The sequence below is a fragment of the Leucoraja erinacea genome, chromosome 31 (assembly GCF_028641065.1).
Source record: "Leucoraja erinacea ecotype New England chromosome 31, Leri_hhj_1, whole genome shotgun sequence".
NCBI classification, from domain to species: Eukaryota; Metazoa; Chordata; class Chondrichthyes; order Rajiformes; family Rajidae; genus Leucoraja; species Leucoraja erinaceus.
This window is the reverse complement of record NC_073407.1, coordinates 13,708,034-13,721,875: the sequence shown is the minus strand read 5'-3', so window position 1 is coordinate 13,721,875 and position 13,842 is coordinate 13,708,034. Positions and strand designations below refer to the sequence as shown.

Here is a 13,842-nt window from a genome sequence, read left to right as displayed (position 1 = left end):
TTGTCTGTAGAAGGGACCTGACATGCGACGTTGCCCACCTATTCTCTCCACAACTGCTGCCTGATGCACTGAGTTATTCCAGTGCTTTGTGTCTTGCAGAACTGGAGATTGCTTGGACACTGAGGAGGTGAATCAGTCTCTGCTGGGTACTCAGCCTCCGACCTGGTCTTGGAGTTGCAGATTTTATGTGGCTGTCTTACTGTGAATTTGTGTTTTCTAGTCAAGAGGCAACACCCAGAGTATTGATGTTCTGGGACTTGGCCATGGTCCATCAAATGTCATGGGGAGTTGGTTGTTATAGGCACTTCTGTTGCACAAATGTTATTTGCCAGTCATCAACCCGCGCCTGCATATTGTCTTGTTCTCACTGCTTGAATGAATGGGCTGCTTCATTAGCTGACGAGTTCCCAATGTGCAATCATCAATCAACGTCCTTACTTCTAACCTTATGATGGGTAGGAAGGTGATTGATGAAGCCGCTGAAGATGGATGGTCCAAGGACAGTGTCCTAAGGACCTCCTGCAGTGATGACCGGCAATTGTGAAGATTGACCACCATTTCAGTCACCACAATCATCTTCCTTATTGTGAGGAATGAGTCCAACCTTTGGAGTGTTTTTGCTCTGATGCCCATTGACTGAAGCTTTCTCAGGGCACCTTGATCCCACACAGTCAAATGCCACCCGAATGTCAAGGACAGCCACTCTCACCTCACCTCTGGAATTCAGCACTCTGCCAACATCTGGATGTGAAGAAGTCTGGAGCAGAGTAATCCTGGTGAAACCCAAACTGGGCAACAGTGAGCAGGTTATTGGCGACTGAGTGCAACACTGTCAATGACGCCTTCCATCGAGAGCGGCCTGATTAGCTGTAGTTAGCCACGAGAGATTTGTCCAATTTTGGGAACAGGAGCGGAACTGGCTGCTTACCAACGTAGACACAAAATACTGGAGTAACTCAGCGGGTCAGGCAGCATCTCTGGAGAGAAGGAATGGGTGACTACCAGCATTGCTGACTGGTGAGCTGTTGCAATATCTAGCTTTTATCAGCATTTCTTGATATTACAATGGAGTGAATCAAAGTGACTGGAGAATGGCTTCTGCGATGGCATGCACCTCAGTAGGAAGCTGAGATGGAATATTTATTTGACATTTGAATAGACATGAAACCGAGAGATATGGACTGTGTACAGGCATATGGAATTGGATTAGATTGTCATCATGGTAAACTGACACCATGGGGATAAGATGCCCCTTCCTGTGCGATACTTTTCTACGTTCTATGATACTTATGGGTTTAACATAGTTGCAAATGCTTCAACCATTTCTTTAGCAATTTGGGGTCTGCCGTCATTGAGGGTGGGGATATTCTCAGAGTCTCCTTCTCCTGTTTAATTGATCACCACTATTCAATGCCTGTGAGGGATTGTGCTGCCTGTAGCATGCTGTTTTTGTTGCTTATGCAATTAGTCCGTGTTACAGATTCACAATGCTGCACCTCAAGATTTTTCAGTGACACAAGGGACTGCAGTCCTGATGCACAGTCGTGACCCGAAACATCGACTTTGCCTTTGCCTCCACAGATGCTGCCTAACCTGCCGAGTTCCTTCAGCTGGTTCATTCTTTTGGCTCCAGATATTTCGGCGAGCTGGTGCTTCCTCCACTCCTTGTTGACCAAGGGTTGATCCTCTTATTCAATGAAGAGCAGTAATAATAAGTTAGTACCACCTAATAACCCTGTATAATAATTCATATTCCTAACAGACTCAGACCAGCTGAGCTACCCCCTCAAGGCTTCTGCTGGTTTCTCAATCATTCCATCAAGATGGGATTAATGAATAACACAAAGAGTAAATAGTGAACCTTTTAGCAATCACTATTTAACATACACTGGTATTGGGACATCGGCTGCCTGATAACTCTCAGCTGCTCTAAGTTACTGTCCTATTTTGGAACAAATCAAAGAAAATGTGGTGTGCTCTTGTTGCTGCTCTGTGCCGTGCAGTTGCTGGGGACTGGAACAGCTGTCCCAACGAAAGCAAATGCTGATTTTCAGCTTTTGGAAAACTTGAATGTAAATCAGGTAATCCATGTCAGATATAACTGTGGTACACTGGGCACGAGGGCTTGTAGGTTGCTGGAACTCTAGTACACTGGGCACAGGGACAGTCGTTAACTTAATAACTCTCATACAGTGGATCAAGGTCTATAGTTAGCACTGTAACTATGTAATAAGGTCCCAGAGTCTGTAGTTAATGCAGTAGTTCTAGTACATCAGGCTCAGAGTCTGTCATTAATGAGGTAACTCTAGTACACTAGGCTTGGGAGCTGTAGTTAATGTGGTCGCTGTTATCCTTGATGTGGGCTCTGGTATACTGGGCACAGGGACTATAACTCCAGTGCACTGGGCGCAGGGACAGTAGTTAGCATAATAACTCATGCAGTGGGCAGGGGTCTATAGTTTATGCAGTAACTATGCTACAACGTCTCAGAATATGTAGTTAATGCAGCACTTCTAGTACATTTGGCCCAGCGGCAGTTAGATAATGCTGCAAATCTGCTACACTTGTCTTAGAGATTCTAATTAATTCTTTAACACTGATCTTAGTCACTGAGGTTAATTCTGTAACAGTTAAAGTGATATAAAGGACAGTATGAGTAATTATTGCAAGTATGGTGTTTGTACTAATCTGGCACATTGGGCAATGGGTAATATGATTATTCTGGTGCATTGGACTATGAGATAGTAATTAATTCAGTAATTTGATACATTGGAAAGGGGTCTGTAGTTAATTCAGTAACTGCCATGCTTTTATGCTTAGGAACTTACATGATTCTGTAACTAGTACACTGGTATTATGAACAGTATTTAATGCAGTATCTCTGATATCCTGGCTTGTGGGATAGAAGTCGATGCGGTAACTCCAGTACACTAGCTTGTTGAGCTGTTGTTAATGTTTCTAATTCTAGCTTAGCGGCTGAAGTTAATGTAATAAATCTGATCCAACTCCCTCAATTCCCCGGATATCCATACTCAAAACCCACTTAAATGTCACTATCGTATCTGCCTCCATCACCACCCCTGGCAGCGCGTTCCAGGCACCCACCACTCTCTATGTAAAAAACCATGCCCCACACATCTCCTTTAAACCTTCCCCCTCTCGACTTAAAGCTATGGCCTCTAGTTTTTATCATTTCCACCCTGGGAAAAATGTGCTGATTGTCTACCCTATTTATGTGTGTCATCATTGTATATACCACTATATCTGGTCTTCCCTCAACTTCAGGTGCCCCAGAGAAAACAATCCAAATTTGGTTAGCTGCCAGTTAATAATGACACAAAATCATGAAGAACTCCCATCAAGGTGACCTAGAATTAGGCTCACATGACAGTGGTCGCTCACTGGTGGACATAGGTTTTGTTGGAAGTGGAGGAAACGTTCATCTGGGTCATTGGACAAAAATATGGAGACAGGAAGCTCCATCTGGGTCAGCGTCTGATGGCTCTAACCTGCCGAATAAGGAGCAAGGACTGGGATGTGTGAGATCCCAAAAGAGTTCAAATTTTCCCTTGCAAGAATGCAGTAGCCTCCTTGTGGGGTATAAATTCCCATCATTCTATAACCAAGCATATTCTGCATGTGAAAGACAGGAAAATGTTACAGAGGGTTGAGTAACCTTAACCACGAGGAATGGTGGTACCAGAGGAGGCAGAGAAATGAGTCTGAATAGAACAGATAAATAGAAAAGGAGTTGGCTGTTGGTGGGAGTTGTGATTTTTTGCCCAATGGCAGCACAGAATTGATTGGGTTATATTGTAACTTACTGAAAAGGTGCATAGTGTGTTTCATCCTTTAGAAAGTGTTTTTATTTATTTCAGCCTACTGAATGCGCTTGTCTGCCAAAGATCATAACTATAATACAAGAATGAGCCCCAGCTGGCTTGCATAACAACGATCAATACTTAATTTCATATTTATTTCTAAAACTCCCGAAGTGTGTTCAAAACTAGCACGAGGCTGGATTTATGATTTCCAGCAAAATGCAATGTTGGTCAATCGTCCCAACGGTATACATGCAGTGAATTAATAGCAATTGAGTTTAATAATGCAGGGAAATGTCAAGCCGTTACTAGAGTTAGATATGGCCCTTGTGGCTAAGGGGAACAGGGGGTATGGAGAGAAGGCAGGTACGGGATACTGAGTTGGATGATCAGCCATGATCATATTGAATGGCGGTGCAGGCTCGAAGGGCCGAATGGCCTACTCCTGCACCTAATTTCTATGTTTCTATGTTTGATTCTCGAGATAGATACAAAATGCTGGAGTAACTCCGCGGGTCAGGCAACATCTTGTGAGAAAAAGGATAGGTGACGTTTCAGGGCGGGACCCTTCTTCACACGTTGATTCTAGATTTGGGGTTAGCTGAATTCCACTCAATGATTAAGTCATCAAATGAGTAATGTGATTGGAGTGAATGGTTGCAACATCAGCTTTCAAATCACTGGAGGGAGAGATCTAGTTGCCATTTAAAAAATCCATCCATGGTTTGAAGTAAGAAGAGATATAAAATTAAATGATAAACAACATAAAAAGGTGAAATCTCCGTTTACCTCAGGAACTTGCAGTGTTTACATTAGCTCATTCCAAGGATCAGTGTCTAATCAAATCAGAATGTTTTCTTCCTTCTTTCTGGGCAGGCTCGTACGAGGAGAACAGCCGAAGACACAGAAGGATCTGGTTTTGGGGCCATTCAGGCGAATGAAGGTGGGTGCAGCACTGGGTTCAGCAAAGGGTGAACCACCGCACTAATTGCTGCAATCAGCAGGACTCGGAGGAGGAATGGGGTAAATCAGCAGTTAGAACATTAAATGCAAGGCAGCAAATGGCAGCTGCAGCACTGGGCGCACACAGTTCACAGTGCAGGGTATTGCTATGTCTCAGCAAATGGGCTGAGTGCCAGATCTGAACAGTATTTGCGGCAGAACTGGGAACAGAACTAGTGGCATCGCCACACTGGGATAGTGGAGGCTGGGACACTCACAACATTGGAGCTGTACAGAATGTAGACTGCTGAATCCTGGCTGTGCGAGCCAGATTTCAAACGCCCTCTGGGTAAAAATACCTCTGGTCACATCTTCCCACTGGCCTAAAAGGTTTTCAAACAGTTTTTAGTAATGTTACATACTTGCTCCCTTTCATTAGACCTTTGGAAGCTGAACATTTCTAGGAAGTTACTTTTGTCTCCCACTGTGAAGACAAGCTGATGTAGCTTTGTTACATCTGAGCCACGATAAAATTCACCCATTTCTGACTAAAGGGAATCTCAATCATACCTCTCTTGAACTACTCAGCTTCAAGGAGAGCATACCCAGCTTCTGCTGTCTCATTTTGTATCTGAAGATCTTTATTCCTGCACCTATCCACGGATCAAAGAGAGGGGAGATCTGTCCCTAGGTGTTCCAGTATTGTGGGCTAAGGTGACCTGCTTCCTGATTCTCTGAGATGTGGTTTGTATGTTTTGTATATTTGTCAAAGAGCATGGCCTCGCTCTTCCTGCGGTTCACCCTGGCTCCCGTGGCCGACTCAAACTGGTCGCAGATGCTGATCAATCTGCGGACCGACCTTGGATCCGAGCAGAAGACGGCGACATCGTCCATGTACAGGGAGGTCTTTACTTGAATGCCTCCACTGCCTGGCAATGTCACTCCTCTTATGCTCGCATCCTTCCTGATGGACTCGGCAAAAGGTTCAATACAGCAGACAAACAAGACAGGAGAGAGAGGGCAACCCTGCCTGACTCCAGACCTTACAGGGAAACTGTCTGATTCCCACCCATTGATTTGGACTGCACTACTGATATTGGTGTAGAGCAGTTTGATCCAATTTCGGATTCCCTCCCCAAAACCCATTTTAGAGAGCACGTCCCTCATGTACGTGTGCGATATCCTGTCGAAGGCCTTCTCCTGGTCCAAGCTGACTAGGCAGGCATCCACCCGTCTGTCCTGCACGTAGGCAATGGTATCTCTCAGCAGCGCTAGGCTGTCTGAGATTTTCCTGCCAGGTACAGCACAGGTTTGGTCCGGGTGGATAACCCGTCCCAGAGCAGACTTGACCCGGTTGGCGATGGCCTTGGACAGGATCTTGTAATCTACATTCAACAATGTTATGGGTCTCCAATTCTTTATATCCTTCCTCTCCCCCTTCTGCTTGTAGATTAGGGTAATGCTGCCTTTCCTCATGGAGTCTGACATGCTGCCTGCTAGAAGCATGTCGTTGTACACTTCCAGCAGGTCCGGGCCCACCCAGTCCCACAGAGCCGAGTACAACTCAGCCGGTAAGCCATCGCTTCCGGGAGTTTTACTCGAGTCAAAGGATCGGATGGAGCCAGTCAGCTCCTCTAGGGTCAGGGCAACTTGGCAACTGGCCCGACCGATCTTCCATCCCCTTCACCATCAAGCCTGACTTCTTGAAGGTGCTGGGGATCTGGTTCGGGGGGGCTGAGGCGAGTAACAAGAACTGGCTGGAGCGGATAGCCAAGGTGGGGAGGAAGCTGGAGCTGTGGAGGCAACGCTCCCTCTCCATAACCGGAAAAAATTTGGTCATCAGGTGTGAGGTGCTCTCGGGTTTGCTGTACTTGGCACAAGTGTGGCCTGTCCCTCCCTCCTACGCCACGGGGATCACCCGGGCCGTCTTCCAGTTCATCTGGGGGTCGAGGATGGACCGGGTGCGACGGGTCACAATGTACAAGTCGGCAGACAACGGGGGTAAAAGCATGCCCAACGTCGCCCTCACCCTGATGGCCACCTTTGTGTGTGGCTGCATCAGGCGGAGTGTAGAGCCAAGGCACGTGGGCACTAAGTGTCATTACCTGCTGAGGTTCTACCTGTCCCCGGTGTTGCGAAGGATGGGCCTGGCGCAGATGCCACGCAATGTGCCAGTAAGCTGGACATTGCCCCCCCATCTGTCGTCTGTGGAAAGCTTCTTCCGGACCAACACCTTTGACCACAAGTCCATCGGGCAGTGGTCAGCACGGAATGTCCTGCAGGCACTGCAGGGAAAGGACTCGATGGATCCGGTGGCGTGGCTCCCAGAGCAGACTGCCCAGCTTGTCTGGCAAAATGCCTCATCGCCAGAACTCACCAACAAGCACCAAGACCTGGCTTGGCTGGCGGTGAGGGGAGCCCTCCCAGTTAGATCCTTCCTGCACCGTCGGAACCTCACCACCAGCTCACGCTGCCCCCGGGACGGTTGCGGTGGAGAGGAGACGGTTGCCCACCTCTTTGCAGAGTGTGGGTTTGCAAAAAGAGTCTGGAGAGGTATGCAAGGGTCCCTGGAACGATTTATCCCGAACAGCTCCGTCACAGAGGACTCTGTGATTTACGGACTGTTCCCAGGGACACATTCAGAGACTGACATCGAGTGCTGCTGGAGGGTCATCAACTCGGTCAAAGACGCTCTTTGGTCTGCCCGAGCGTTGCTCACCACCCAGCAGAGCGAGATGTCCGTCAGGGAATGTTGCCGACTGGCCCACTGCAGACTGCAGGAGTACGTGCTAAGGGACTCGCTGAAGCTTGGTGCAGCCAACGCCAAGGCTCGGTGGGGGAGGACCACAGTCTAGGGTCCTTCCGCTGCTGGACATGGGGGGCACGGTATGGTGGAGACGCCCCTCAAATTAAATTAAGGGAAGGTATCCCACGCCAGGGGGCCACAGAGTGGCACGGGTGGGGGACTGTTTGGTGAAATTTGAAAAATGTAAAAAAAATTGTACTGAAAAAAACTTGTATAGTCTCCGAAAATGTCGGATGAATTTTGTTTGTTTGAATGGTTCAGGAATTGTATATATTTATCAATGAATAAAGTCTATTTTGAAATTTAAAAAAAAAAAATGTTTTGTATATTTGTTCATATTAACATTGATTTCCCTTTTGTACCAAGAATCCTGCCAACTTGCGCCTGATTCTGGAGCTTGCTTCCAGAGCATACGCATGTTCTTCTACAACCAATCCTCGATGACCTGTGAAACATTTAAATATGGTGGCTGCCTCGGCAACATGAATAGGTTTGCCACTGAACAACAATGTTTGCAGACCTGCCGGACTGTAGGTGAGTTACTGAGCACCAGCTAACCTTGGTAAACATCTCATGGTATTTGTGAATGCACATTCCCATGTCTATAAAAGCAGAGTTAGTCAATAATTGACTCTCAAAGAAGATACAAAGTGCTGGGGTAACTCATCAGGTCAGGCAGCATCTCTGCAGAACACGAAGAGGCAATGTTTTGAGTTGCTTCAGACCGATCCATGTTCTCCAGAGATGGCGCCTGACCTGCTGAGTTACTCCAGTATCGAATCATAGTGTGCCGAACTTGCCCATGCCAACCAACATGCCCCACTTACACAAGTCTCGTCTGTCTGTGTTTGGCCCATATTCTTCTTAAACATATCCAAACCATGTACCTCTCTGTCCAAATGTCTTTTAAATGTTGTGATAGTACCTCCTTCAATGAGCAGCTCATTCCATATACCCACAAGTTGCCCTAGTGTTTCTAATTAATCTTTCCCCCTACTTAAAACCCACCACGTCCTCTGCTTCTTCATTCTCCTACTCTGCGTAAAGACTGTGTATTTACTGTATCTATACACTCATGATCTTATACACCTCTAAAAGGTCAACCCTCAACCTCCTGTAGTCCAAGGAATAGTTTCCCCACCACCAACAAAAACTGCCACGTGGTCTCAATAATGGAGAGTGCATTTGGCTGCGTTGAATCATCTTGAATAACAGAACTGTTTAGGACCAGTTAATAATGGTGTTACAATCTATCAGAATGGCATCGGTGTTACAGGGTCTACTCCCAGAGTTTGTACCAGTTTAACCTCTGTCATTAATGCTGCTTCTTATCCCTCTTCTCTCTTTCTGTCACAGCTGCCTGCAGATTGCCCGTAGAAATTGGCTCTTGCAGAATGAGCATCAAACTCTGGGCATTTGATTCTGTTAATGGCAAATGCATCACCTTCAAATACAGTGGGTGTGAAGGAAACGGAAACAGGTTCTACATGGAGAAGGAGTGTATGGAGTATTGTGACCCAATTCCAGAAGGTACAGATTGTTCCTGAGCCTCTTGTTCCCACGAACTCTGGCTGATAATAACTCTTAGCTGATTCATCTCATTGCTTTAGCTCCATGGGTTTAGACGTGCTCAAACAAGATCACACGCCACAGGCATGCCTCTGTTTTATTTTCAGCAGTTTACTCAGTTATACAGCACGGATACAGGCCCTACAGCCCAACTTGTCCAGGCCAATCAAGATGCCTATCTAATCTAAATACATTTGCTTGCAATTGTCCAATATCCCTTGAAAGGTTTTCCAGCCACGCATGTCCAAATGTCTTTTGAACTGTAATTGTACGCAGCACTAACATCTGTGTACATTCACTACCCTGTGTGAAAAGCGTGCCCTTCAAATACCTTTAAACTTTTTCCCTCTACCTTCAACCCAAACTCTCTATCAATGCCCATCACTTTGCCTTCGTCATTCCTTTTGATCATCTCCTTAAAAAAAAAGACATCATTTTCATGAGACGTGATTTCCCACGCAGAAAGTTGTGCTTAACTATCCCTAATCAATCCTTGCCTTTCCAAATCCAAATAAATCCTGTCTTCTCAGAATCTCCTCCAGTAACATTCACACCGCAGATGTTTGGCTCACCGACCTATAGTTCCCTGCTTTGTCCTTGCAGCCTTTTTTAACTAATGGCACAACATTAGCTGACCCCCAGTCTTCCAGTACCTCACCCCTGGCTGACGAAGATGCAAAGATCTTCTCCCTTGTTTGTTTCCCACAACGTCCTAAGATATCTTTGGTCATGCCCTGAGTATTTAGCTATCTTTATGCGCTTCCATTATGAAACCACCAACACCTCCTCTTTCCTAATTGAATATGTTATTGGGTATCCCTTGAACTCACTAGCGTACATGTCCTTCACCATGGGAGATACAGACGAGGCTCCACACAGATTACTGCACTAATTCTTAATGGGACATACTTTCCCCAAGTTACTCTTTTGTCCTTAACATTCTTTTAGTTCCAAATACTCTTTTGTTCTTCATCTGCCAGGGATATTTCACAGCCCCTTTTTTTCCCTCCTTAAGTTGAAAGAGGTTGAAGTTTGGAGTGGGCCCACACGTTTCAGGGAAGAAATAGAAGTGGATATCCTTCATGGGGTATGTGGCGGAGGTCAGGCGGTATCATTAGAGGTACTGAAAGGAACTCAGAAGGATGCACCAAATCTAAGAGGATCCTCCAAGGAGCCACACTGTTGTCTCCAAACTGTGATGAGCCCAAAGGTAAACATTTCTTTCTCTTTTCCAGGGGAGGAAGAGCTTCTGACTGTTCAATAGAAATCCTGTTCAAGAACAACACCAGAAGTAATCATTAGAAACGATAATTTGAAGCCGTGGCTCACACCAAGAACATGTGTCTGATGCTAAAGTCAACTGGTAGAGACAGCAAGGTTGCTTGTGCTCGCTTTCAACAGAGTGACCATGTTCTTTCACAAAGTCATCAATAAAAATAAAACAATCAAATGAATTTGTTGCCTTTCTCCTGAATGTGATCGTTAAATGTGTACAATTAGTTCCACACAAGGAACTCCCAGGGTCTTTCCTTGAATGTAGTTTTTTTTGTACTGTGTACTGTTAGTTGGGAGAATGTGGTAGTTTGAAGGCAGTGCGTAGAGTTGGGTGTAAGCACCAGGATACTTTCTGTATTATTTATGGGATGCTGAGGGTGGTTTGTTGCATTAACAATGTATGGATTTAAAGATAGGTTTTGCATTCTTTGTAGAGGAGGGTGTGTTATATTGTAAGGAAATGTACTGTATATGTAATTTGCAAGACTGCATGTGTAGATTGTAATAAAAAACTCAGCAGGTGAGACAGCATCTGTGGAGGCAAAAGGTTAATCACTGTTTTGGGTTGACAGCCCGCCTCTGTCCTGAATTACTCCACTGAGTTCCTCCAGCAGTTTTTTGTTCCAGATTACAGCATCTGCAGTCTGTGTCTCCTGGGTAGATTGCAGGATGTATGCATCTGTTCAGGTTTGTGATGTTGGGTGTGAGCTATTTAAAAGGTGGGTTTGCAGGGAGAGACGTTATTCATTTGGAAGATAACATGTGGAATTAATGGAGTGGAATGTGTGTGGTCTGAAGGATGTGCACGTGTGGTCTGTCCTGTCAGAGTGTTACGTTTGTTGGCTGAGTACAAGTAGCTTGTATGTAAGGAGTGTGTTTAATTTATAACAAAGCAATCATTAGCTAGTAGAATGGGTGGAGGTAAATTGAAGGTTGGGCATGTATAGTTTATACATTAGGAGTCATGTAATGCCACGTTTGATGTGGGTTGTTTGATATATCCTCTGAATATTCTAAGCAGGAGTGTGTGTAAATTGGAAGGCATTTATTTGCTGTATGTATGGTAGATTTGTGTAAATTGTAGGGTAACGTGTTCCTAGTTTGAAGGCAGTGACGTGTATAGTTTTAGGGTAGACACAAAATGCTGGCGTAACTCAGCGGGACAGGCAGCATCTCTGGTGGTGTGTTTGCACGATGTAGGATGGGTGTGTGTACTTTGAAGGAAAGAACACGGTGAATTTTAAGGAATGTGACATTTGTCGTTGTAGTGAGAGATTTGACAGTTGTGTACTTTCAGGGGGTGAGGGTAATTGGCTGGGGATGTGCTGTGTATAGTTTGCAAGGGGCAGTTGGGCAGCTTGTGGTGCTGAGATATGATATTTGCAGGGATGAAGTCTAACCTGTAGGATTTGATGTGTTTTTTTTGTGGGCTGGAATTTTTATGGTTTGTAAGGTTTATGGGATTTTTCAGATAGAAACATAGAAATTAGGTGCAGGAGTAGGCCATTCGGCCCTTCGAGCCTGCACCGCCATTCAATATGATCATGGCTGATCATCCAACTCAGTATCCCGTACCTGCCTTCTCCCCTGATCCCCTTAGCCACAAGGGCCACATCTAACTCCCTCTTAAATATAGCCAATGAACTGGCCTCAACTACCCTCTGTGGCAGAGAGTTCCAGAGATTCACCACTCTCTGTGTGTGTAATTTTCATGGAATGGTACCTGTATTTGAAAGATAGGTTTTGTAGTTGTTGGGGTAAAGGTTCAAAGGTCAGTTTATTGTCACATGTACCAATTAAGGTACAGTGAAAATCGAATTACCATACAGCCATGCTAAAAAAAAGCAACAAAACACACAAAGGTTGACATAAACATCCACCACAGTGGATTCCCACATTCATTACTGTGATGGAAGGCAATAAAGTCTAATATTCTTCCTCTTTATTCTGCCGCGGTCGCGGGAGTCGAATGCAGTCGGGGCGATCGAAGCTCCCGCAGCCGGCGATCGAAACTCCCACGTCGGGGCGATCAAAGTTCCCGCATCGGAGCGGTCAAAGTTCCTGCGGCTATGAGCTCCTGAAGTCGGTCTCGAACCAGAGACCGCGAGCTCCACGATATTAAAGTCCGCGGCTCCCGCGGTTGCAGATCCAAAGTCGATCCCCAACAGGGATCGTGAGCTCCACAATGGTAAGTCGTGCAGGCTCCTGCGGTTGGAGCTCCCAAAGTTGGTCTCCACCAAAGGTCGCCAACTCCTCGATGTTAGGTCGCAGTGCAGAGACATACGACACAGGAAAAAATTGCATCTCCGTCGAGGTAAGAGATTAAAAAAAGTTTACCCTACACCCACCCCCCCCACAAAACAAGTTAAAGGACACTAAAATATACATTTAACACATACTTAAAAAACAACAAAGCAGGAAGGGACAGACTTTTGGTGATGCAGCCATTGCTGAAGTTGCACCATTGCGTTTAGTCGTGTGGAAGGTTGGCTACTGTGTGATTTGCTACCTTGAGAGTGTAGTTTGTGGGTTGGATGTGCTTAGTTTATGGGGTGGGATGTGTATGGTTTGCACAATGAGTTAAAAGGTTTGTATAATATTTATGTAGAGATTGTAAAGAAAGATGTGTATAGATTACTGAATGGTGTGTGTGTAGTTAGTGGAGTGTGACTGTAGTTTGTAGGATCTTGTTTGCAACATCGGGTTGATCGGCGGTGTTGTGCAGTTTGTGGAGTGTCATATGAAGGTAAATGGGACATTGTGTTTAGTTTCTTAGTTTGGGGAGGTGTACATCACAGGATAGGATTGCCAGGTGGTGTGTGAGTAGATTGTAGGATGAATTGTGTGGTATGTTGTTTTGTGTCCCTGTAGGGTGCACATTGTATGTGACTTATGGATGATTATGTTGTTTGTGCATGATCGGTTGTGCGTGGGATGCATGCAGCTTGTAGAATGGAATGTGTGATTGTAGGAGAGGGTGCATTGATTGTGGCCAGGGTTGGTGTCGTTTGTATGGTGCGTAATGTGCGCTGTGTGCAATGTCTAGGGAGAGTTGTGCAGTTTGCAAGATGTATGTGTTTTGTTGTGTGAGCTCTGTATGGCTTGTAGAACATGCTCATGTAGTTTGTAGGGTGGGGGCGTGTGGTGGATTGGGTTGGGACATACAGTTGGCGAGCTGGGACATGCTTAACCTGTAATGTGTGCATAGTTTGCAGGCTGGGATATGTGTAGTTTGTGGAGTAGATTTTGGTGCATAGGTGGGAGTGGAGGGAGTGGAGGGATTGGGTGGTGTTCAGTGTATGGGGGTGATTGAGTCTTAGAGTTACACAGCATGGAAACAAACCCTTTGGCCCAACTCATCCATGCCAACTAAGTTGTTTATGAGATAGTCCCAGAAGTCTGTGTTTGGTATATATTCCTCTAAACCAT

The 13,842-nt window shown here is 45.6% G+C and overlaps 1 protein-coding gene across 1 annotated transcript; it reads left to right on the top strand.

Moving 5' to 3' along the window:
- Positions 1-686: 686 nt before the first annotated feature.
- Positions 687-10,592, top strand: ambp (alpha-1-microglobulin/bikunin precursor). The gene is made up of 6 exons (XM_055659732.1): positions 687-806; positions 1,869-2,081; positions 4,698-4,764; positions 7,936-8,103; positions 8,926-9,099; positions 10,374-10,592. Exons 1-6 carry the CDS (start codon positions 687-689, stop codon positions 10,400-10,402), a joined length of 771 nt encoding a protein of 256 aa, XP_055515707.1. The 3' UTR covers positions 10,403-10,592.
- The last annotated feature ends 3,250 nt before the right edge of the window (positions 10,593-13,842 follow it).